The 19,476-nt window shown below is 45.0% G+C and overlaps 2 protein-coding genes across 6 annotated transcripts in view; one reads left to right on the top strand and one right to left on the bottom strand.

The window, feature by feature from the left end:
- Positions 1-10,874, bottom strand: part of FBXW7 (F-box and WD repeat domain containing 7) — a 312,068-nt gene extending 301,194 nt beyond the window's left edge. For 4 of the 5 annotated variants that reach the window (XM_068278997.1, XM_068279040.1, XM_068279050.1 and 1 more), the window contains exon 1: positions 10,786-10,874. The gene's annotated coding sequence lies outside the window, so the exon portion shown is untranslated. Of the gene's footprint in view, positions 1-2,280; positions 2,385-10,785 lie in introns of those variants that run through there. The other variant, XM_068279003.1, reaches the window with a different exon arrangement.
- On the top strand, positions 2,370-19,018 carry ERCC8 (ERCC excision repair 8, CSA ubiquitin ligase complex subunit). Its single transcript, XM_068279070.1, has 2 exons — positions 2,370-2,687; positions 15,560-19,018. Exon 2 carries the CDS (start codon positions 15,700-15,702, stop codon positions 16,897-16,899), a length of 1,200 nt encoding a protein of 399 aa, XP_068135171.1. The 5' UTR covers positions 2,370-2,687; positions 15,560-15,699; the 3' UTR covers positions 16,900-19,018.
- Positions 19,019-19,476: the final 458 nt, after the last annotated feature.

Genomic DNA, 19,476 nt, shown 5'->3' with positions numbered 1-19,476 from the left:
AAGGGCAGCGGATAGCTGAAATGGGGTGGATTATTTCAGAGCACACATCTTTGAGGAACTTGCTCCAGCATTCACAAGAGACTGTTATCAATGCCAAAAAGAGCTGTGTTGCTTTTGAGGCCCACATGTACCCTCTACACAACAGTGGTAGTCCTATACAGAATTTATGTATAAGAATTAGAGGACAGTGTAAACATAATTACTGTAGGAGAGCCCTAGATGCACAATATAAAACACAAATCATAGAGATACAGTATACAGAATGCATATCTAGACATAATGATACACACAACTACACATACACACAATCACTAGAAGGGAGCTGTGCGTGCACACTGTACCCTCAGATAGAACACACGCATCTCTCTATCTTGGGTTGGAGCTCAGCATACACGCACACAATCAGAGGTGAATATCCAGACATACACAGATCATAGCACATGCAGATAGTGAAGAAAACCCATACAGAATGAATATATAGTAAGAGGGGTGGTGCCACATAAACACACAGTCAGTGGGGACAGATGAATATGTACACTGTAGATGGTGGAATACATCCATACAAATATAGATAGTTGTAGAACTCCAGGCACACACAGCAACATACAGATAATCGATGGATGCGAGCTGCAACATGCCCAAAGTACACAGATGGTGGAATACATATTATTAATATTTGTTTATTTATATGGCACCAACATATTCCATATTGCAGTGCATAGTGTAACACACACACACACACACCAGTGTGAGCTATTATGGTTTAGGTGACCCAGCGACAAAGTTCATAGGGAACAGTTCTCCAATGACCACACCCTCTACAGCTTTTAGATTTCTGATAGGTTGTAATAATAACTGTGCTGACACTATTTGGCCAATTACAATGCTTTCAGTGGTACAGGGTGCTGTGATTGGAGAACTATTCTCTATGGACGTTGCTTAAACCGTTAGTTACTTAACCCATTCTAGCTCCCACTAGTGTACAGTCAACACTGGAAGAAGGCTGTACTCACGGGTGGACCCATATAGATACATAGCAATGGAGACATGTACACACATACACAGTCACTGCAGCAGTTACAAATGCACACTGTACACACAGATGGTGTAATAAAAGCATACAAATAGACAGTAATAGTTAGGCCCCTTTTACACTTAATGCGTTGGTATGCGTTAGTACACGTTTTTTCCATAACAGTGCATAGTGAAAAAGATTTCACTTAAAAAGCGTATAGTGGGAACTGTGCTATAGGAAAACATGGGGATTACTTTGAAAAATAAATTTTCTTTCAGTTTTATCTCAGGGCAACTGTTAGTGTAAAAGGCGTCTTAAACCGCGTATATAAAGACACATGGCAGAGTACAGACATTCTGTGAAAGGAGAACTGAACATGCACAATCACATACAGATGATCAAGTACTTCAGTACAGATGTAGATATTAGTGGTCCTATACATATGTACACAGTAGAGGATAACTGCACAGGTACACACAGGTGGAGCAGTACATCACATGTAAGGGGGTGGAGCCATAGACACCCATATACAGTCAGCAGGTGACGGTGAAGAAAGCCCATGCAGGTTGTATATATTGACTGAGTGAAGGAGACAAACACACATTCAATACGGAGAGAAGCACATACACAATGTACACACAGGTGCTGGGATACACCCAGACTAGGAAATGAGTGCTGGAGCCCCATATACACCATTAGAAAAGTGTACAGTTAATAAATAGAGTACAGCGGTGTACACACAATGTACGCACATGGTGGAAGACCCCCATACAGACATAGATAATGGTGTAGCTCCATATACACAAACACAAGGCAGTGTACACACAATAAGTGCAGAGAGCCATACATGAATAATGTACACAGATGATGGAGTACAGCCATAAAGACATAGATAGTAGTGGATCCCCCACATGCACACAGCAGTGTACAACCAGTGATGAGAGCTGTATTTGCACAACGTACATAGCTGGTGGTATACACACATACAGACAGGGTGATGGCAACCCCTATAGTCAATGAGTGAAAGAGAGAAGCACATGCACACTGTACAGAATTAGTGGTGGAGCTCCATATACACACAGCAGCATCCAGACAATCCGTACAGGAGAGTTCCACATGCACAATGTACACAGATGGTGGAGTACACCCATTTAGATGGAGCTGCACATACATAGGGCACAGTCACTGGAGAGCTGCACATGCACACTGGACACACAGGTGGTACCAGAGCAGCACACGGCACCGGAGGGAGGGGGAGGGGTCACCTGATCGGAGCCGGCTGGATACACGGGGCAGATCCTCTGCTCGCGCACACACTGGCACACGCGCACTTGGCGGAAGGGGCTCGCGAAGAGACACAAGCTCGGAGGAGAGGGCGCGCCGGGATGACGTCAGTCGCTCGGCAACAACCAGTGCTGCCATCGTCGCAGAGAAGTTTAGGTCATCCATGGGAGACGGAACAGGAGCTGCAGTGTAGCTGCTCTGATGAGTTTGCTGCTTCAATGAGAGTATTGTTATCAGAGGAGAACAGGGATGTCTGCGGTGTGAGCTGTGTGGGGATCAGCCTTTATCGCACTCATTCCACGTCCTGTGACTGCTGGGCTCAGATGATTGTGCTGGCAGTTCGCGATCACAGTGGTGTTGGGATGCCAGTGTGCCTGCTGCGTCACAGGTAAAGGCTTCTGCCCAGTGTACTAGGACTTTTCCCCATTGGGAATAGAGAAAGACATGCCAGTGTACAAGGGAGTCGGTCCTTGACATGCGTAGCTCCCAACTGTCCCTCTTTTGGAGGGACAATACAGTAGGCTTAGCCATACTATACCAGGGAAAAATAAAACACATATATATATATAAGTAGATAAAGTCTGATTCAAAACTCCTTGCTTTTGCTCATGGTTAACACGTTACAACACTCTACTGCTTCTTCTATGTAAATACTATCTATGTATGTGTGTATATATATATATATATATATATATATATATATATATTATACTAAAAAATGTTTGACTGTAAACTTTATTCCCATCCTTAAAGAGACACTGTAACATCAAAAATATCCCCTGGGGGGTACTCACCTCGGGTGGGGGAGGCCTCGGGATCCTAATGAGGCTTCCCATGCTGTCCTCTGTCCCACGGGGGTCTTGCTGCAGCCCTCTGAACAGCCGCTGACAATTCAATATTTACCTTTGCAGGCTCCAGCGGGGGCGCTGTGGCTGCTTTCGGCTCCGAAGTAGACGGAAATACCCGATCTCAGTCGGGTCCGCTCTACTGCGCAGGCGCCGGAGACTTGCGCCTGCGCAGTAGAGCAGACCCGACGGCGATCGGGTATTTCCGCCTACTTTGGAGCCGTCAGAGCGCCTGCGCAGGAGCCGGGAAGGTAAATCTTGACGTCACCACTGTACGGAGGGCTGCAGGGAGACCCCTGAGGGATGGAGGATGGCGTGGGAAGCCTCATTAGGATCCTGAGGCTTCCCCCACCCGAGGTGAGTACCCCCCAGGGGACGTTTTGACGTTACAGATTCTCTTTAAATTGATATATTACTAATTTTAAAATGTTAATATGAAGGAAAATGAACCAGGATAGAGAGGACCCGTGTGGTTTGAGTTATAAAACAACATATTTCCTATCTAGCATTTGGATAGTTTGCAGCTAGTGGTGGTTTATGATATGTTGCTTAAAATATAAGTATAGGAGCTATATTAGTTGAGGTGACACACTGGGAAACAGTAGGATTAGCCATACTATGCCAGGAAAAATTAAAACATATATAAGTAGATAAATACTTGATCTTCTTACATAACACATGTATTGTACTGTCCACATTTTGATTTCAGTGAATGCTATTTAGTAAATTAAGAGAATTCTGTTCCTGGTGAGGGCCATATCTTTTGCCCACAGTTTAGGCTAACTCGTGATATCATTTCTGCTCTTTACTTTTTTCTTTTCTCCTCCAATCACCAAGTCACCTCAGCTTTGCTTGTAAACACAAGTGAGCAAGGGATCGTGTTTCAGATAAGCAGCTGGCAGGGAAATAAAGGGAAGAAGAGGAATATATTATAGATTAAAAGAACTCCCAGCATGCAACTGTTTGGCACTGACTACTAAAGGGCCAGTGCTCATTAAGTATGTGATAACTCCAAATCATAACAGAAAAAGTTTTGAATGCAGGATTAGCATATTTATCACTTAATACACTCAGACCAGTTGCTGTTGAAATTTGATTTTTATGGTAACACTTCCGATTTAATATGCTGGGTACACGTTTCAATTTCCCGTCTGATCAATGGGCAATCTAACAGGAAGTTGTATCTTGTGTACATGTCCAAACTGCTCCCAATTGCTAAAGGAATAGATTTTTGAGGATAACTTTGCAAAATGAACGCTTTATTGATCAGAAACAGTTCGAACATGTCAGAAATAATCATCCAATTCCTGTCAACCTAATGTTAAATTGAATAGTCTGTACCTAGAAATAGACAGCTACTGCTCCTTGCAATAAATTGCAGCTAACTTGGAGCTGCTAAAAGCAAAGTGCTCAACTAGCATTTACATACATAGACCACTAATTTGCCCTTTGAAATATGTCATTAGTTTTAACACTATCCACGCCACCAGCTGAGTAAGTTTAGTAAAGGCCACAGGCAAGGTTCCTGGTGTGCATTTTAAAGGAAACCAGAGCTGGTAAAAGTTTTATACATACCTGGGGCTTCCTCCAGCTCCATAAGCACGGATCGCTCCAACGCCTCCGTCCTCAGCCTTCTGCAGCTCCGGTACCTGGCCCCGTAACTTCACTCAGTCGCCGGAGAGATACATAGAGGGCGCACTTTGCTTGCACAGACTGGCTGCAACTGGCTGAAGTTACAGAACCCGGTAACGGAGCTGAGGACGGCAGCGTGGAAGCGATCTGTGCTTATGGGGCTGGAGGAAGCCCCAGGTATGTATAAAACTTTTATCAGCTCTGGTACACTTTAAGGCTAATCGCAGAAGAAAGTGCTAGTGCAGTAGAACCTATATGGCAGTGATCTCACTGCTGCGATTGGCACCAATCACAGGCGATTAGCTCCAATTGCAAAACGCGTTACATGCAGCATTTTGCCGGTATTGTGGAGCGATCACGGTACAGTGCTTAATAAAGTGTGAGCAGTGATTTTACCACTAATCACTACCATTTTGCGATTTATAGTGTGAATGGGCCCTTCCAGCTTGTGGGAATTTGGTTGCGACCACTAATTTGTAATGGTATGTACACATGTCCAACAAAGTGCTCAACTAACACATGACATGACTGACACCACAAAAACTGTTTACAAGACTTGCAGTTTCTGCGCACCAACCAACTTAACGACCAACTCATCTACAGACTGTGCACGACAAGCCGCACTTGGCCACATTCAAAACCAGTGTCATATAAACGACATGTACACACAGGGCCACTTGCACAATATCAGCCCAACAGTCGTGTGAGTTGATCCACGGGATGGATCAGGCAAACCACCTGTTATCAGTCCCTCGTCTAGTCAGTTGCCACGTGTACACAGGCCTGATGGTCGTTAAAGGGAACCTGAGACGAAATAGAGAAATTATTTTATACATACCTGGGGCTTCCTCCAGCCCCATACACATTGATCGCTCCCACACCGCCGTCCTCCGATACCTGCAACTACAAGAACCAGCTCCTGTCACGTCATCGGAGCCAGGCAGCTACGCAGGAGAAGTGTGCCCTCTACGTATCTCTCCAGTGGCTGCTGGAGAGATACGCAAAGAGCGCACTTCTCCTAAGCTAGACTGGCTCCGACTGCCGGAAGAGCGGGCAGCCGGCTTTCATAGTGGCAGGCAGCGGAATATGGCGGCGTGGGAGCGATCTGTGCATATGGGGCTGGAGGAAGCCCCAGGTATGAATAAAATATTTTCTTCATTTTTTCTCTGGTCCTCTTTAAGCAGACCAAAATCCGATGACAATCGGGTGGTTTGGATGAGCCCACCTTTTAAGAAAAGGTGGGCCTAGCAGAAAACGCTATCCACACCACCAACCGAATAGGTTTAGTAAGGTGCCATGGGCGAAACCCGCAGCCCAAGTGAGCAGTGTGCCTAAGGCCATGGGCAAGGGTCCTGGTGTACAATTTTAGCGTTAGTGTTTTTCCCTCTTGGTCCCTTATTCCTTAAAAATTAGTTGGCACACCCAAATTGCAGAGAGTGGCTGTTGGTCTATGAGGTTTCTTGCTGGGTTCTCTGAAGTAGACTAGTGCCGATTTTAATACTATTTTCTTAAGCTATCTTTTTTTTTTTTTTTTTATTAATGCAATCACATACGTAGAAAAAAAACAAAGCTTTGTAAAAGTAAAGCGTTGTACGCACTTTCAATTATAATTGGCCAATCGCTGACCAATTTTGCCACCTCCATGTAGTATGAAAGTTTACCTACACAATCTGCTCATAGTATTCAATATCTGTTGACCCTCACACTACATAGAGGTGTTAAAATTGGTCAGTGATTGGCCACTTTTAATTGTGTGTACCAGGTGTGGATCTATGGTATCTCTGGTTCTCAAACATTTTGGGGTGAGGGCGCCCTTGATGGCTTTGAATTACCCCCTAGACAGCATTGCTCCCTCCAAATAGTTATTGACCTCCCTATGAGGCAGGACCCCCCCCCCCTCCCTTTCCAAATAATCTATGACCCCCACACACACACTCCATTTAGTCAGTGAGGCAGCATTCCCCCATTATGCAGTATCCCCCCTAAATGAACATGGCAAGGATAAAGAGTCAATCTTGTAGAGCACACAGACATTTTCCCACACTGCAGTTAGTAACACTCCCTCGTAAGTGTCCCACATTAACTTGACAAACCTTTCCTTACCTCCACCTCAATTCCTCTGATGTCCAACTTCAACCATGGCTGCCGACACTAATGTTAGGTACACACGATGCAATTTTCTGACAGATTTACTGTCAAATCAACTATTTCCAACACGTCCGATCTGATTTCCAATCGATTTTCCATAAATGTGAATGCAAAATCAATCCTGGGCTTTTAACTTAGCTGTAGGGATAGCAGTGGTGCCTTGATGAGTGAATCTGTGAATGCATTTGTTTGAACATTTGCATGCAAGTGTGCGAAGGGTAAATAGTTTTTTGCTATTTTTCTGGCCACACCCCCTTCAGCACCTCCCTTTCCTTAATAACTTATTTAATGTCCTAACTAGAGGCGATGTGCCTGGATATATGTGTTTTGTTTTGTTTTTTCTTGTTACTGACCCTTGTGGCTAGGGTTTTAATCCAGTGAACTCCCTCCTTCCCCTGTCAGCTCCCTTGTGCTATTGGCATGATGCGCTATCTGTCCCAGGAGAGGACGTCAGGATGTGTGCTCCTAATCCCTAGATAGGTTTGATGCAATGAATGTTTGCATGTTTTTGCTATGCATGTTACAGGGCTAGAGTTAGGACACCTACGTTTACCTGGGTACTTATGCGCAGTATAGGTGACTAAGCAAAATAATGCATTCTTCTGTGAACTAAGACCCCGGCTTTTAACTTAGCTGTAGGGATAGCAGTGGTGCCTTGATGAGTGAATCTGTGAATGCATTTGTTTGAACATTTGCATGCAAGTGTGCGAAGGGTTAATTGTTTTTTGCGATCTGATTTCTAATCAATTTTCCATAGACGTGAACGGTAAATCAATCGGAAATAATATTGGACATGTTGGAAATAGTCGATCTGACAGAAAATTGCATTGTGTGTACCTAGCATGAAGGTTAACTGGCTGGTAATGCAGCTGCATTGTATATCAATGTGCGGTTGCATTACCTGATGGCAATGCACAAAGGATGGGGATGAATGCTGAGGCACTCTTGGGAGGTGCTCAAGGGGTACAAGGGTGCCGCAGCACCCAGTTTGAGAACCCCTGTCATAGATAACTTCATTAAATCGCAGCAAACTTGCCGCTGCTAAAAATCAAAGTACCCAATACTTACATGGATGCATACATAGACCACTAAATTAGTAAATGTTTATATTGCAGGACCTTCGTCCGCAGACTTTGGCTTCTAAGCTTCGGGCACGGCGCTCACTTCTGCTACCAACGCCGTGCACATCACTTTACTAAACCTATTCATTAGTGGTGTGGATAGTGTTTAAACAAATTACATATTTTGGAGGGTTAATTAGTGGTCTATGTATGTACTTGTTGGGCACTTTGCTTTTAGCAGAGAGAGTTTGCTGTGATTATTGCATTTGAAACGGCAGTTGTCTATGAGGTTTCTCAGTGGGTCACCTCAACTAGGCTAGCTCCATTCCTTTTAAAGGGAACCTGAAGTGAGAAGTATATGAAGGTGGGCATGTTTATTCCCTTTTAAACAATATTAGTTATAAGCTACCCTGCTGGTGTATTTGGCTGTAGTAATGTCTGAATCACACCAGAAACAAGCATGCATCTAATATTGTCAGAAACACCTGATCTGCTGCATGCTTGTTCAGGGTCTATGGCTAAGGCTGGTTTCACAGTGGGACGTTACAGGCGCATGTTAGAGCAGCCTGTAACGCAGCCCACCGCACAGTAATGAAAAATCAATGGGGCTGTTCACAGTGCCCACGTTGCGTTACATTGTAACGCTGCGTCACAAGGCAACGTACTGCATGCAGTACTTTAGACGCGGCTGAGCCGCGTTAGACTGCTTGCACATGCTCAGTAACGTTGGGGAGGAGCGGAGAGCGGCCAGGCACATGGCTAATTAATATGCACTGTACGTTGTGACGTGCAGTGTTTACTTCCTGGAGCGGCCGCTCTGTGCGGCGATTGGCCGGCGGGACCACGTGATGCCGCATGCGCACAAGAGTGCGCATCACGGCATCACTGACGCCAGAGTGAGCTGCACAACGCGGCTCACTCTGACGTCCAGATCCAGCACCACCAGGCGTTCCGTTAGGGGGACGTTATGCGACCTTAACGCCCCCTCTAACGCAACGTCCTGGTGTGAAATTAGCCTAAAAGTAGTAGCGATAGAGGATCAGCAGGACAACCAAGCAACTGGTATTGCTTTAACCTCCTTGGCGGTAATCCCGAGCTGAGCTCGGGGTATGCCGCCGGAGGTCGCCGCTCAGGCCCTGCTGGGCCGATTTCGTTTCTGAAAAAAGCAGCACACGCAGCTGGCACTTTGCCAGCCGCGTGTGCTGCCCGATCGCCGCCGCTCCGCGGCGATCCGCCGCGTGCAGCGGCGAAAGAGGGTCCCCCCAGCCGCCCGAGCCCAGCGCAGCCGGAACAAACAGTTCCGGCCGGTGCTAGGGGCTGGATCGGGCGGCTCTGACGTCAGGACGTCCATGACGTCACTCCGCTCGTCGCCATGGCGACGAGGAAAGCGAAACAAGATAGGCCGCTCATTGCGGCCTATCTTGTTACTTTCGATTGCCGGAGGCGATCGAAAGTACGCTTCCGGAGCGCCCTCTAGTGGGCTTTCATGCAGCCAACTTTCAGTTGGCTGCATGAAATATTTTTTTTTTAATTTAAAAAAAACCACATTGCAGCCTCCCTGGCAAAATAAATAAACCGCCAGGGAGGTTAAAGAAAATAAATATGGCAGCCTCCATATACCTCTCACTTCAGGTTTCTTTTAGTTTCAAGGGTGTTTATTGAAAAGAAATATAGCATGACTATTAAGGCTAAGACAAATCCATGTTGTCCCCCTCGCAAAAGGGATCGAAAAATGATAGCAACACTCACTACATCAAGAATCTTGACCTGCTATAATATGAACCATAAGGTTCATACACACCTACCAACTATCTGTCAAACCTGTCTGTTAAGCCCCATTCACAGGCTCAACAGCGGTCTTTTATGCAGCACAATTGTCAAACTTTTTGCTTTTGTTGTGAAACAAGTTGAAACAACAACAAAAAAAAGTACCTGATTCCCTCCACCCACAAAGCTGATAAGAAGTCAATCCAACAGTTGGATTGACTCCTTATCAGTCTTATCAGCTGTTTGAACAATTGCAAAATACTTTTTTTATTTGTTTCAACTTGTTTCACAACAAAAGTTGTATGGGGCTTAAAGAGACTCTGTAACATTAAAAAGATCCCCTGGGGGGTACTCACCTCGGGTGGGGGAAGCCTCCGGATCCTAATGAGGCTTCCCACGCCGTCCTCTGTCCCACGGGGGTCTCGCCGCAGCCCTCCGAACAGCCGGCGACTGTGCCGACTGTCAGTTCAATATTTACCTTTGCTGGCTCCAGCGGGGGCGCTGTGGCGGCTTTCCGTTCCGAACTACACGGAAATACCCGATCTCATTCGGGTCCGCTCTACTGCGCAGGCGCAGGAAACTTGCGCCTGCGCAGTAGAGCAGATCCGACGGCGATCGGGTATTTCCGTGTAGTTCGGAGCCGACAGCCGTCAGATCGCCTGCGCAGGAGCCAGGAAGGTAAATATTGACGTCACCGCTGCACGGACTCCACGGAGGGCTGCAGCGAGACCCCTGACGGATGGAGGACGGCGTGGGAAGCCTCATTAGGATCCGGAGGCTTCCCCCACCCGAGGTGAGTACCCCCCAGGGGATCTTTTCATGTTACAGATCCTCTTTAACAGACAGGTAGATAGTTGGACAGATAGTTGGTAGGGGTGTATGAACCTTTAGTTTTTAGAATTATTGGGGAGAGGGAAGGGGTGGAGGGGGAGCTGTTATGGGTTTTATCCACTGCATTCAAAATGGACCAGGATGGGGTAGAGGGATTCAGGTACCTTTTTAATAGCTAACTGATAAAGTTTAGTTACACAACCTTTCAGGGAACTAGTCCTCTTCTTCGGGCATATTTCCAGATGTTAGCTAAAGTAAAACGCTGTATGCAGGTAAATAGTAAACACATATATGACAGTTGTACTGGTTACAATTTAGCTGTTAGGTGTCAGGTAGTCAGTAGGCTGGAGCCAGTGAGCTCATGCAAGTATATAAAAAAAAAAAAAAAAAAAAAACACAGCAGGCTGAAAATTATGAAATCATGTTAAATATGGCGTCAATCTCATTCCACAATTCAAACCTTTCTGTTAATATTTTCATGAATTTGTATTCAGAAATCTTTCTTGATTGTTTCATTTAAAGTGTACCAGAGCTGACGTAAGAGAAGTGCCCCCTCTACGTATCTCTCCAGCAGCTGCTGGAGATTTGGGCAAAGATTGCACTTCTCCTGCGTAGACTGGCTCCGACTGACAGAAGTGCAGGGACCCGGTACCAGCGCTGCAGACATCGGAGGCTGACGGCGTAGGAGCGATCTGAGCGTATGGGGCTGGAGGAAGCCCCAGATATGTATAAATCTTTTTATTTTTCAGAGCTCTGGTTTCCTTTAAGGGTAATTCCAAAAGTGAAGAATTGAGAAACATTTCTGAATACAAATTCATGAAAATGTGCAAGACTTTAAAGTGTACTGGTATGGGAAAAAGTGACCTTTTCTAGATAATAACCTCAGTAGAGGAAAACCTCTACCTCGCCATTCTAATGATAGGACCCCCAAACCTTTTTAGCAAGGGCTTGTGGAAGAGTGGCCACGGCCATGATTCTGCCCATGAATGAGCACGGTCGCACTGCGCAGGAGCAGGACGCCTTGTGTCTGAGCAGGAGCACGGAGCTGCTCAGGATCGACTTTTTCCACCGAACCCGAGTGACTGCATGCTACTCTGCAGGTGTGAGGTGTCCTGCGCTGTAGGCCACGCTCATTCATGGACGGGAGCACAGCTGCCAAATTCCAGAGGCTCCCTGCATCCAGCTATGGTCGGGAGTAGGACGTGGGAAGCCTCTGAAGGATCCAGGGGCTTCCCTCTACCAAGGGAAGTATCTGCTTTTCTCTCCCTTGAAAGTTACAGGTTTACTTTAACTGAAGATTTGGATTGTGGAATGGGATTAATGATTAATTTATTTAACATAATAAATGTACTTCTTTAAGGTGCGTACACACCAGGGCTGTGGAGTCGGTCCAAAAATCCACCGACTCCGACTCCGACTCCTCAGTTTAGGAATCCAACGACTCCGACTCCGACTCCTCGACTCCGACTCCTCTAATTTGCATATTACAATTTTGTTGATTAAAAGTATGTAACATGAAATTCGTCTCTTAACTGCCAACGCTTAGGAATTTTACAAGACAACTGAAGTGAGAAGGATATGTAGACTACTATATTTATTTCCCTTTAGACTAAAACTAGTCCTTGGTAAGAGTACTTGAAAAAGGTACAAACTGGAACAAAGAACATCTATCAGGCCCTAGGCAATGTAAGTGTGGGTACATGTAAGAATGATGTGCAGGTACTCTGCAGGGGAATGAGGAGATTCTTCCTCTATTACACATTCTTCATGCACAATCTGAACCAGGTTTATGGGTGACAGACAACACCTCTGTGTTCAATGTGCACAGCATTCTCAGTGGATTCCCTGCAGCTCTGTGGGGAGTGCATATGTAGAGTATAGTACTACTGTGTAACAAAGTAAACCTGAGACAGATGAAATTAAAGTTTTATACATACCTGGGGCTTCCTCCAGCCGCCTTCAGGATAATCAGTCCCTCGTTGTCCTCCTCCACCACCTGGATCTTCTGCTATGAGTCCAGGTACTTGAGCCAGTCGGGCGTAGTGCGCATGCACACACTCCGCCGCCAGGAGCATACTACACCTGTGCAGCACTATTGCGCAGGTGCAGAATGTTCCTGGCTGTGGGAGCGGCATGCGGCCGGACAGCGCTGACTGGCTGAATTACCAGGACTCATAGCAGAAGATCCGGGTGGTGGAGGACAGCGAGGGACTGATTAGCCTGAAGGGGGCTGGAGGAAGCCCCAGGTATGTATAAAACTTTACTTTTCATCCGTCTCAGGTACCCTTTAATTTGTAGTCACCAAACCAAATTTTAACATATCAAATTATTTGATTTCATCAGCAAAGGGAGTGCATACATTTGCATAAATCAGCATCAGTGCAGAATTATTTCCATCTCATTGACCATCTCTATTAGTGACACAGCTACACATCAGGCTTTATTCTTACAGCATAGATGTTATTTAGTATATATAAGAGATTCCTGTGTACACATCATATATACAGCCACAATCAGATATGTATATCTGACCTTAAAAATACGGGGACTGCTTTATTGAAGCAGCACAAGTAACTAATTTTGATTGGTTTATTTCATTTTTGTGGACTAAGCACAGCTATTACTGTATATATACTGTATATATACATTATTTTTAATGACTATTATCTGAGAAATAGAACATTTTATCATATTTTCTATTTTAATTACAGTTACAAATTCATTAGGAGTCGGAGTCGGTGCATTTTTTCCCGACTCCGACTCCAGGCACCCAAAATTGCCCGACTCCACGACTCCGACTCCACGACTCCGACTCCGACTCCACAGCCCTGGTACACACGTAGGATTTTTCCAAACAACCGGTCGTTGGAATGGCCGGACATTTGGATGTCAAATCGGGCGTGTGTACAAATGGTTGTTCAGCTGATAAGACTGGTTTTAACGGATCCGCTTGCCGGATCGGTCAAATCCAGTCTTACCAACTGAACGACCGTTTGTACACACGCCCGATTTGACGTCCAAACGTCCGTCCGTTCAGACGTCCAAACGACCGGTTGTTTGAAAAAATCCGACGTGTGTATGTACCTTAAGGCTGCTTTCAGAGTGGGACGTTAGACTCGCGTTAGAGCAGCCTGTAACGCAGCCCAACTCACAGTAATGAAAAATCAATGGGCTGTTCAGTGCGCACGTTGCGTTACAGGGTAACGCTGGACGTTATAGGGAAGTGCAGCATGCTGTGCGTTATACGCGGCTTTAGCTGCTTTAGACTGTTTGCACATGCTCAGTAATTTGTTGGTTTTTTTTTAATATTTTTGTGCAGGAGAGGAGGAGGAGGGGAGAGTCTGCTATTGTCGCCAGCCAAATGGCTAATTTTCACTGCACTGCAGTGTTTTCTTCCTGGAGCAGCCACTTATTGGCTGGCGGGACCACGTGATGCGGAGTGTGCCGATCATGTGGTCTACGCAGTCTATACTGCGCACCAAGAGCTGCATAACGCGGCTCACTCTGGCGTCCTCCTTCAACACCACCAGGCGTTGCGTTAGGGGCACGTTATGCGACCTTAACGTCCCCTAAAACGCAACGTCTTGGTGTGAAAGAGGCCTTAGGGCTCTTTCACATCAGAGCTTGCGTTGGAGAACGCTCAAAGCATACGTTTTGTTGTATGCGTTTTGATATGCGTTGCACTGCAGTGAGTGTGCGTTTTTAATGTGTTTTCAATGCTTTACAGCACATGGGAAAACGCAGGTAATTTTTTTTTTTTTCTTTTTAGTTTTCAACTTTCTACATTGTTCCTCTGTTGCATTCTGGGACTGATTGCCTGCATTAACGGTTTAAAAACGCGCATATTGTGCGTTTTACATTGACTAACATTGTAACGCATAAAGCTAGCGTCGGCCGAAAAGCTGCGCCTGGGTGCAGTGTAATGCAACGCACAAAAACGCAGCGTTATATGTGAAAGCTAAAATGAAAGTCTATGGACTTTCATTTTACCTTGGGTAACGCAAACTTTACCCATTGCGTTGAAACGCAGAAAATCTGCCCTAATGTGAAAGAGCCCTCAGGGCACTTGGAATTAGCTACATTACAAGCAGCTATTCACAGCTATCCACAACAACATCTAGAGTATCACAAAAAGTAGATTGACTATAGCAGTGTACTTTGCATAAACAACTTAAATTGTTTGCTCTAAAAAAGTGTTCTTTAATCCTCATCTACTGTATGTATCTCTTGTTTGGGGAAGGCAGATAGACATAGTTGTCGACGTACATTATATGACCAGTGTACCATGAAGGCTTTCAGTACTGGGTGGCATTCTACGTGTCCCAGCATCATCGCATGGGCAGGACCAGGCTGTTCTCACCAGTACATATTGTTTTTCATTATTATCAAGTGCGTAAAAAGGGATATAGACTACAGACTAGAGTCGAACCGTCTCATCACCAATAATAGGACACGGACATATGATCATACGTCCATTCCTTATATGCATGTACAGTATGAGAATTGAGAACTTTTTGTGTATTTGCTCCCATCTAGCAGATAGACATGGTCAGTGATAAGATAATATTGGCTTGCATGCAGTTTGCAGATATGGTTCATCGCTTGTTTTCTACCTTGTACAACATTTCAATAAAAAAAGTTCTGTTAAAATAACAAAGCAATGCTGAATATAGTAATTTTGCCTTCTTAAAACAGAAAGTATTTGGAATAATTCAGTTTTAAGTGAGCAGCTGTGGTTTTCCATGATGCATGTCTCTCAAATATGCAAATCAACTATTTATACCCCTGAGAGCCAGGCTCACTTTCAGAATGGCTGGTGTATTTTTATTTTATTTTTTTTCATGATCTAAAAAAAATTTTTTCATTTTTTTTTCTTGGGGGGTCAGTTAGCTCTGTAGATTACACTGTGAGTATATATATTTTTACCTGCAAACTCTAATGCGACTGTTCTGCTGTTTACTTTTTGTGTCTTATAGGGACTGACCTGATTAACTCAAGGCTGAATTTAAAATGGTGCCCTTGCTGTGAAAGCAGAATTCTGAATCCTTTTCTTTCAGGAATTGATATTTTTGGGAAGATTCTGCCCCTGAACCATTACAAAGCTTGTTACTAAAAAATGCTTGGATTTCTGTGGTCCCGCCTTTGTGGCGTAGACAGCAATGTCCGTCTGTCAAGGGCTGAAGCCACACGGAGAGTACTGACTCTGGAGCTTAACAAAGACAGAGATGTTCAACGAATGCATGAAAATGGGATCAACGCTCTGGATATAGAACCTGTAGAAAATAGATATATGCTTTCTGGTGGAGCAGAAGGCATCGTTGCACTCTATGACCTTGAAAACCTCACTAGAAAGCCTTCTTACACATGCAAAGCTGTGTGTTCTATTGGGAGAGGCCACCCAGATGGACACAAGTTCAGTGTGGAAACCGTTCAGTGGTACCCTCATGACACTGGTATGTTTACTTCAAGCTCATTTGATAAAACTCTGAAGGTATGGGACACAAATACACTGCGACTAGCTGAAGTGTTTCAGTTTGATGGGACTGTTTACAGCCACCATATGTCCCCAATAGCAACCAAGCATAGCTTAATAGCAGTTGGGACAAAAAATCCAAAAGTACAGTTATGTGATTTAAAATCAGGCTCCTGTTCACACATACTGCAGGGCCACAGAGGAGAAGTCCTCTCTGTCTGTTGGTCTCCTCGCTATGATTGTATTTTAGCTACTGCAAGCGCAGACAGTAGAGTAAAGCTATGGGATGTCCGCAAAGCAAGTAGCTGCTTAATAACTCTGGACCAGCACAGTGGCGAGAAGTCCAAATCGTCTTCAGAAGCTGCTAACACTGCCCATGATGGAAGAGTGAATGGTCTGTGCTTTACCAGTGATGGACTTCATCTTTTGACCCTGGGAACAGATCACAGAATGAGGCTGTGGAACAGTGCTACAGGAGACAATACCCTTGTAAATTATGGCAAAGTTTCCAATTGCAGCCGCAAGAGTGTGAAGTTCACAGTCTCAGTGGGTTGTAATCCCGAATTTGTTTTTGTACCACTTGATACTAAAATTGCTATATACACCATATATACTGGGGTACAGATAAGTGTGCTAAGAGGGCATTATAATGATGTGTACTGCTGTGTGTTTCAGCCTTACTACCAGGAACTCTACAGTGGAAGCAAAGACAGCAATATTTTGGCTTGGGTTCCTGCAATGCGAGAACCTGTTCCTGATGAGGATAGTGAAAAACCAAAGTCTCAGGCTCACTTACACCCTGCCTTTGAGGATGCATGGAGCAGTAGTGATGAGGAAGGATAATTTAAAATGTCATTCATATTGTTAATTCTGCTATGACATCTTGTTTACATTCCTTTCTTTGAAAGCAATTTTTTTTTTATCAATTGTGTGTGTTTTTATAACATGTTTCTCCAGTTAAATTGCACCTGACCTGGGGAAAAGCTCCCTAAAGTAAGTTCAGAGGTTTGTTCATGTTGGACTTCCATACCTCTGTGCATTGTCCATTCCTCTCCTTGTTCTTTGTAGGTCCCATAATCACTCCTTCAAAATTTCACTTTTGGCTCAAGTCAAATTTTTAGACAGGAAGAGACGGTATTGCTGCAATGTCTTAAAGAATGGGGCAAGAAAGAGGAGGGGATGGAAGGGTGCTTCTTCCTGTCTGAAAATGTCACTTTAGCCAAAAGTAACATTTTCCAAGGAGTGATTACGGGCACTGGCAGGAACGAGGAAAAGAACAGACAACGCACAGAGGTATGTGAATCCAGCAGGAGCATACCTCAGTGCTTACCTTTTATAGCTTTTCTTGGGTCATGTATGCTTTAAAGTGTATCAGTTCTTTTGTAAGTTATTGGCAGCTTCTAAAGAGAGAGAGAATGGAGCCAGTTGAGAAATGTTCAGACATCTTAGATACTTCAATAATAATCTGAAATCAATTCAAATGGAAGAATGTTATGAGTAATAACCAGAAAAGCCAGCACTACTGTGTTAAAATTCCTGCAGGCTTTGACTGTGGTAGTTCAGACCAATGACTATCAGATATAAAGTGAAACTCAAATAATAGCGAATGCAATCTAGGAAATATAAGTTAAAGTGGATCTCCATCCACATTAACAATATCATCTAGCCTTGCTGTAAAGAAAAGTTATATTTACCTGCTGTGTGTTGTCCCACAAAGACATTCCGAAGACCCTGCATCACTCCACTTCCGGCACCTGGCCATGCCTCCCCTCTCTCCACTGGAGAAAAAACGCCCGGCTATTTACTACTGTAAATAGCCAGGCATTCTTTCTCTGTGGAGAGAGGGGACAAGCAATGTCCGTTTTGCGTCTACTTCAGCTTAGAACGAAATGTTACTAAGCAGTAGTAGACTCAAAACGGCCGTCGCTTGTCCCCCGTTTGTCCCCGCCTCCACTTGCACTGCAGCCGCCCTTACTGTTACTCATGGGGATGTTGCAAATGACGACCATCCTGGATAAAGATCTTTGCAAATAAACCTACACGGATTTGGACGGATGGTGCACGTGCTTTTCTTCACATATGGAGAATTTGGCACATGCTTTTCTTCACATATGGAGAATTTGGCACATGCTTTTCTTCACATATGGAGAATTTGGCACATGCATTTCTTCACATATGGAGAATTTGGCACATGCTTTTCTTCACATATGGAGAATTTGGCACATGCTTTTCTTCACATATGGAGAATTTGGCACATGCATTTCTTCACATATGGAGAATTTGATTGGTGCATTGTGAACGTTGATTAAAAGAGGAAAGCCTGGACTCCACAGCTGCCATAGCCCACAATACATGAAAGAAGTAGCAGATTCACAAACCGTGGGATAAAGTAGAAGTTCAAACTGTATTTCGCATCACTGGCAACACAAACAAAAAGCTTATTGCTATAACTAAGGGCTTAGTTCATGCCCAATACTCGTGAGTTTTTTTCTTTGACGACCGGGATGTGAAATAAAGTTTCAACTTCTTCTTTATATTACTGTGTTTGCAGACCTGCTCTTTCTCTCGTGGTGCATTTTCAACCTGAATAAATTTGCCTGCAAGATCTGCATAATCTTGTATCGACTCAGAACGGTCTGCCTCGCCTTGACCATCTCTAATGCTGACCAGTATTCTGCAGTGGAACAGGAAACCATATTAGAAGAAGCTTATCCTCAAGTGGTTGTGCTAATACTGTGTTTACAGACTTAATTACTTATTCCTGTTGCAGCAGTTGAGCTGTTATGTTGGTATATATTAATATTTCAGCTGCACGTTCTTTAAAGTGACCAATGCCTTGCTGTCGGAGTTGCCAAATGGTGAACAAGGTTTCCAGAAGTGCTGCTGATGTCATTGATTAACCACCCTGGCGGTATTGACGAGCTCAGCTCGTCCAGGAAAAACTTGCTGAAAGCGGTATTGACGAGCTGAGCTCGTCAATACCGCCAGGGAGATTTCTTGTTTCTCTGCCCCGCTGGCTGCACTTTTCCCTCATCAGAGGTATTCCCCAGGATGGCTGGATTCCTGTCAGCACGCTGGGGGTAGCGATCTGTGCTACCCACAGCATACTGAACTAGCATCCAGCCACCCTGGGAATCCCTGTGCAGCCGGCGGGGCAGAGAATGTGTGGGGCTGTGCAGGGATTCCCCTTCTGTGGCGGCAGGTGGCTGGTGCGGGGATCCCCTCTGTCCTGCGGGGGGGGGGGTCCCCTTACTGTGCGTATGGGTGACTCTTTTGTGTGTGCTGCGGGGGGGGGGGGGGAGGGGGGCGGGTATCCCCTTCTATGGAGCTGGTCTTGGCCGGTCGGGGACATCCCCTTCTGTGCGGGGGGGAGGTGGGTGTCCACTTCTATGCGAGCTGTGGGTGGCCTCTCCCTCCTCT

This window comes from Hyperolius riggenbachi, chromosome 1, assembly GCF_040937935.1.
Source record: "Hyperolius riggenbachi isolate aHypRig1 chromosome 1, aHypRig1.pri, whole genome shotgun sequence".
Taxonomy (NCBI): domain Eukaryota; kingdom Metazoa; phylum Chordata; class Amphibia; order Anura; family Hyperoliidae; genus Hyperolius; species Hyperolius riggenbachi.
Note: the sequence above shows the minus strand (reverse complement) of the source record. Positions and strands in the feature narration are given on the sequence as shown.

Excerpts from the sequence above, each read along its gene's own strand:
- ERCC8 (XM_068279070.1), top strand. The coding sequence starts at position 15,700 with ATGCTTGGATTTCTGTGGTCCCGCCTTTGTGGCGTAGACAGCAATGTC.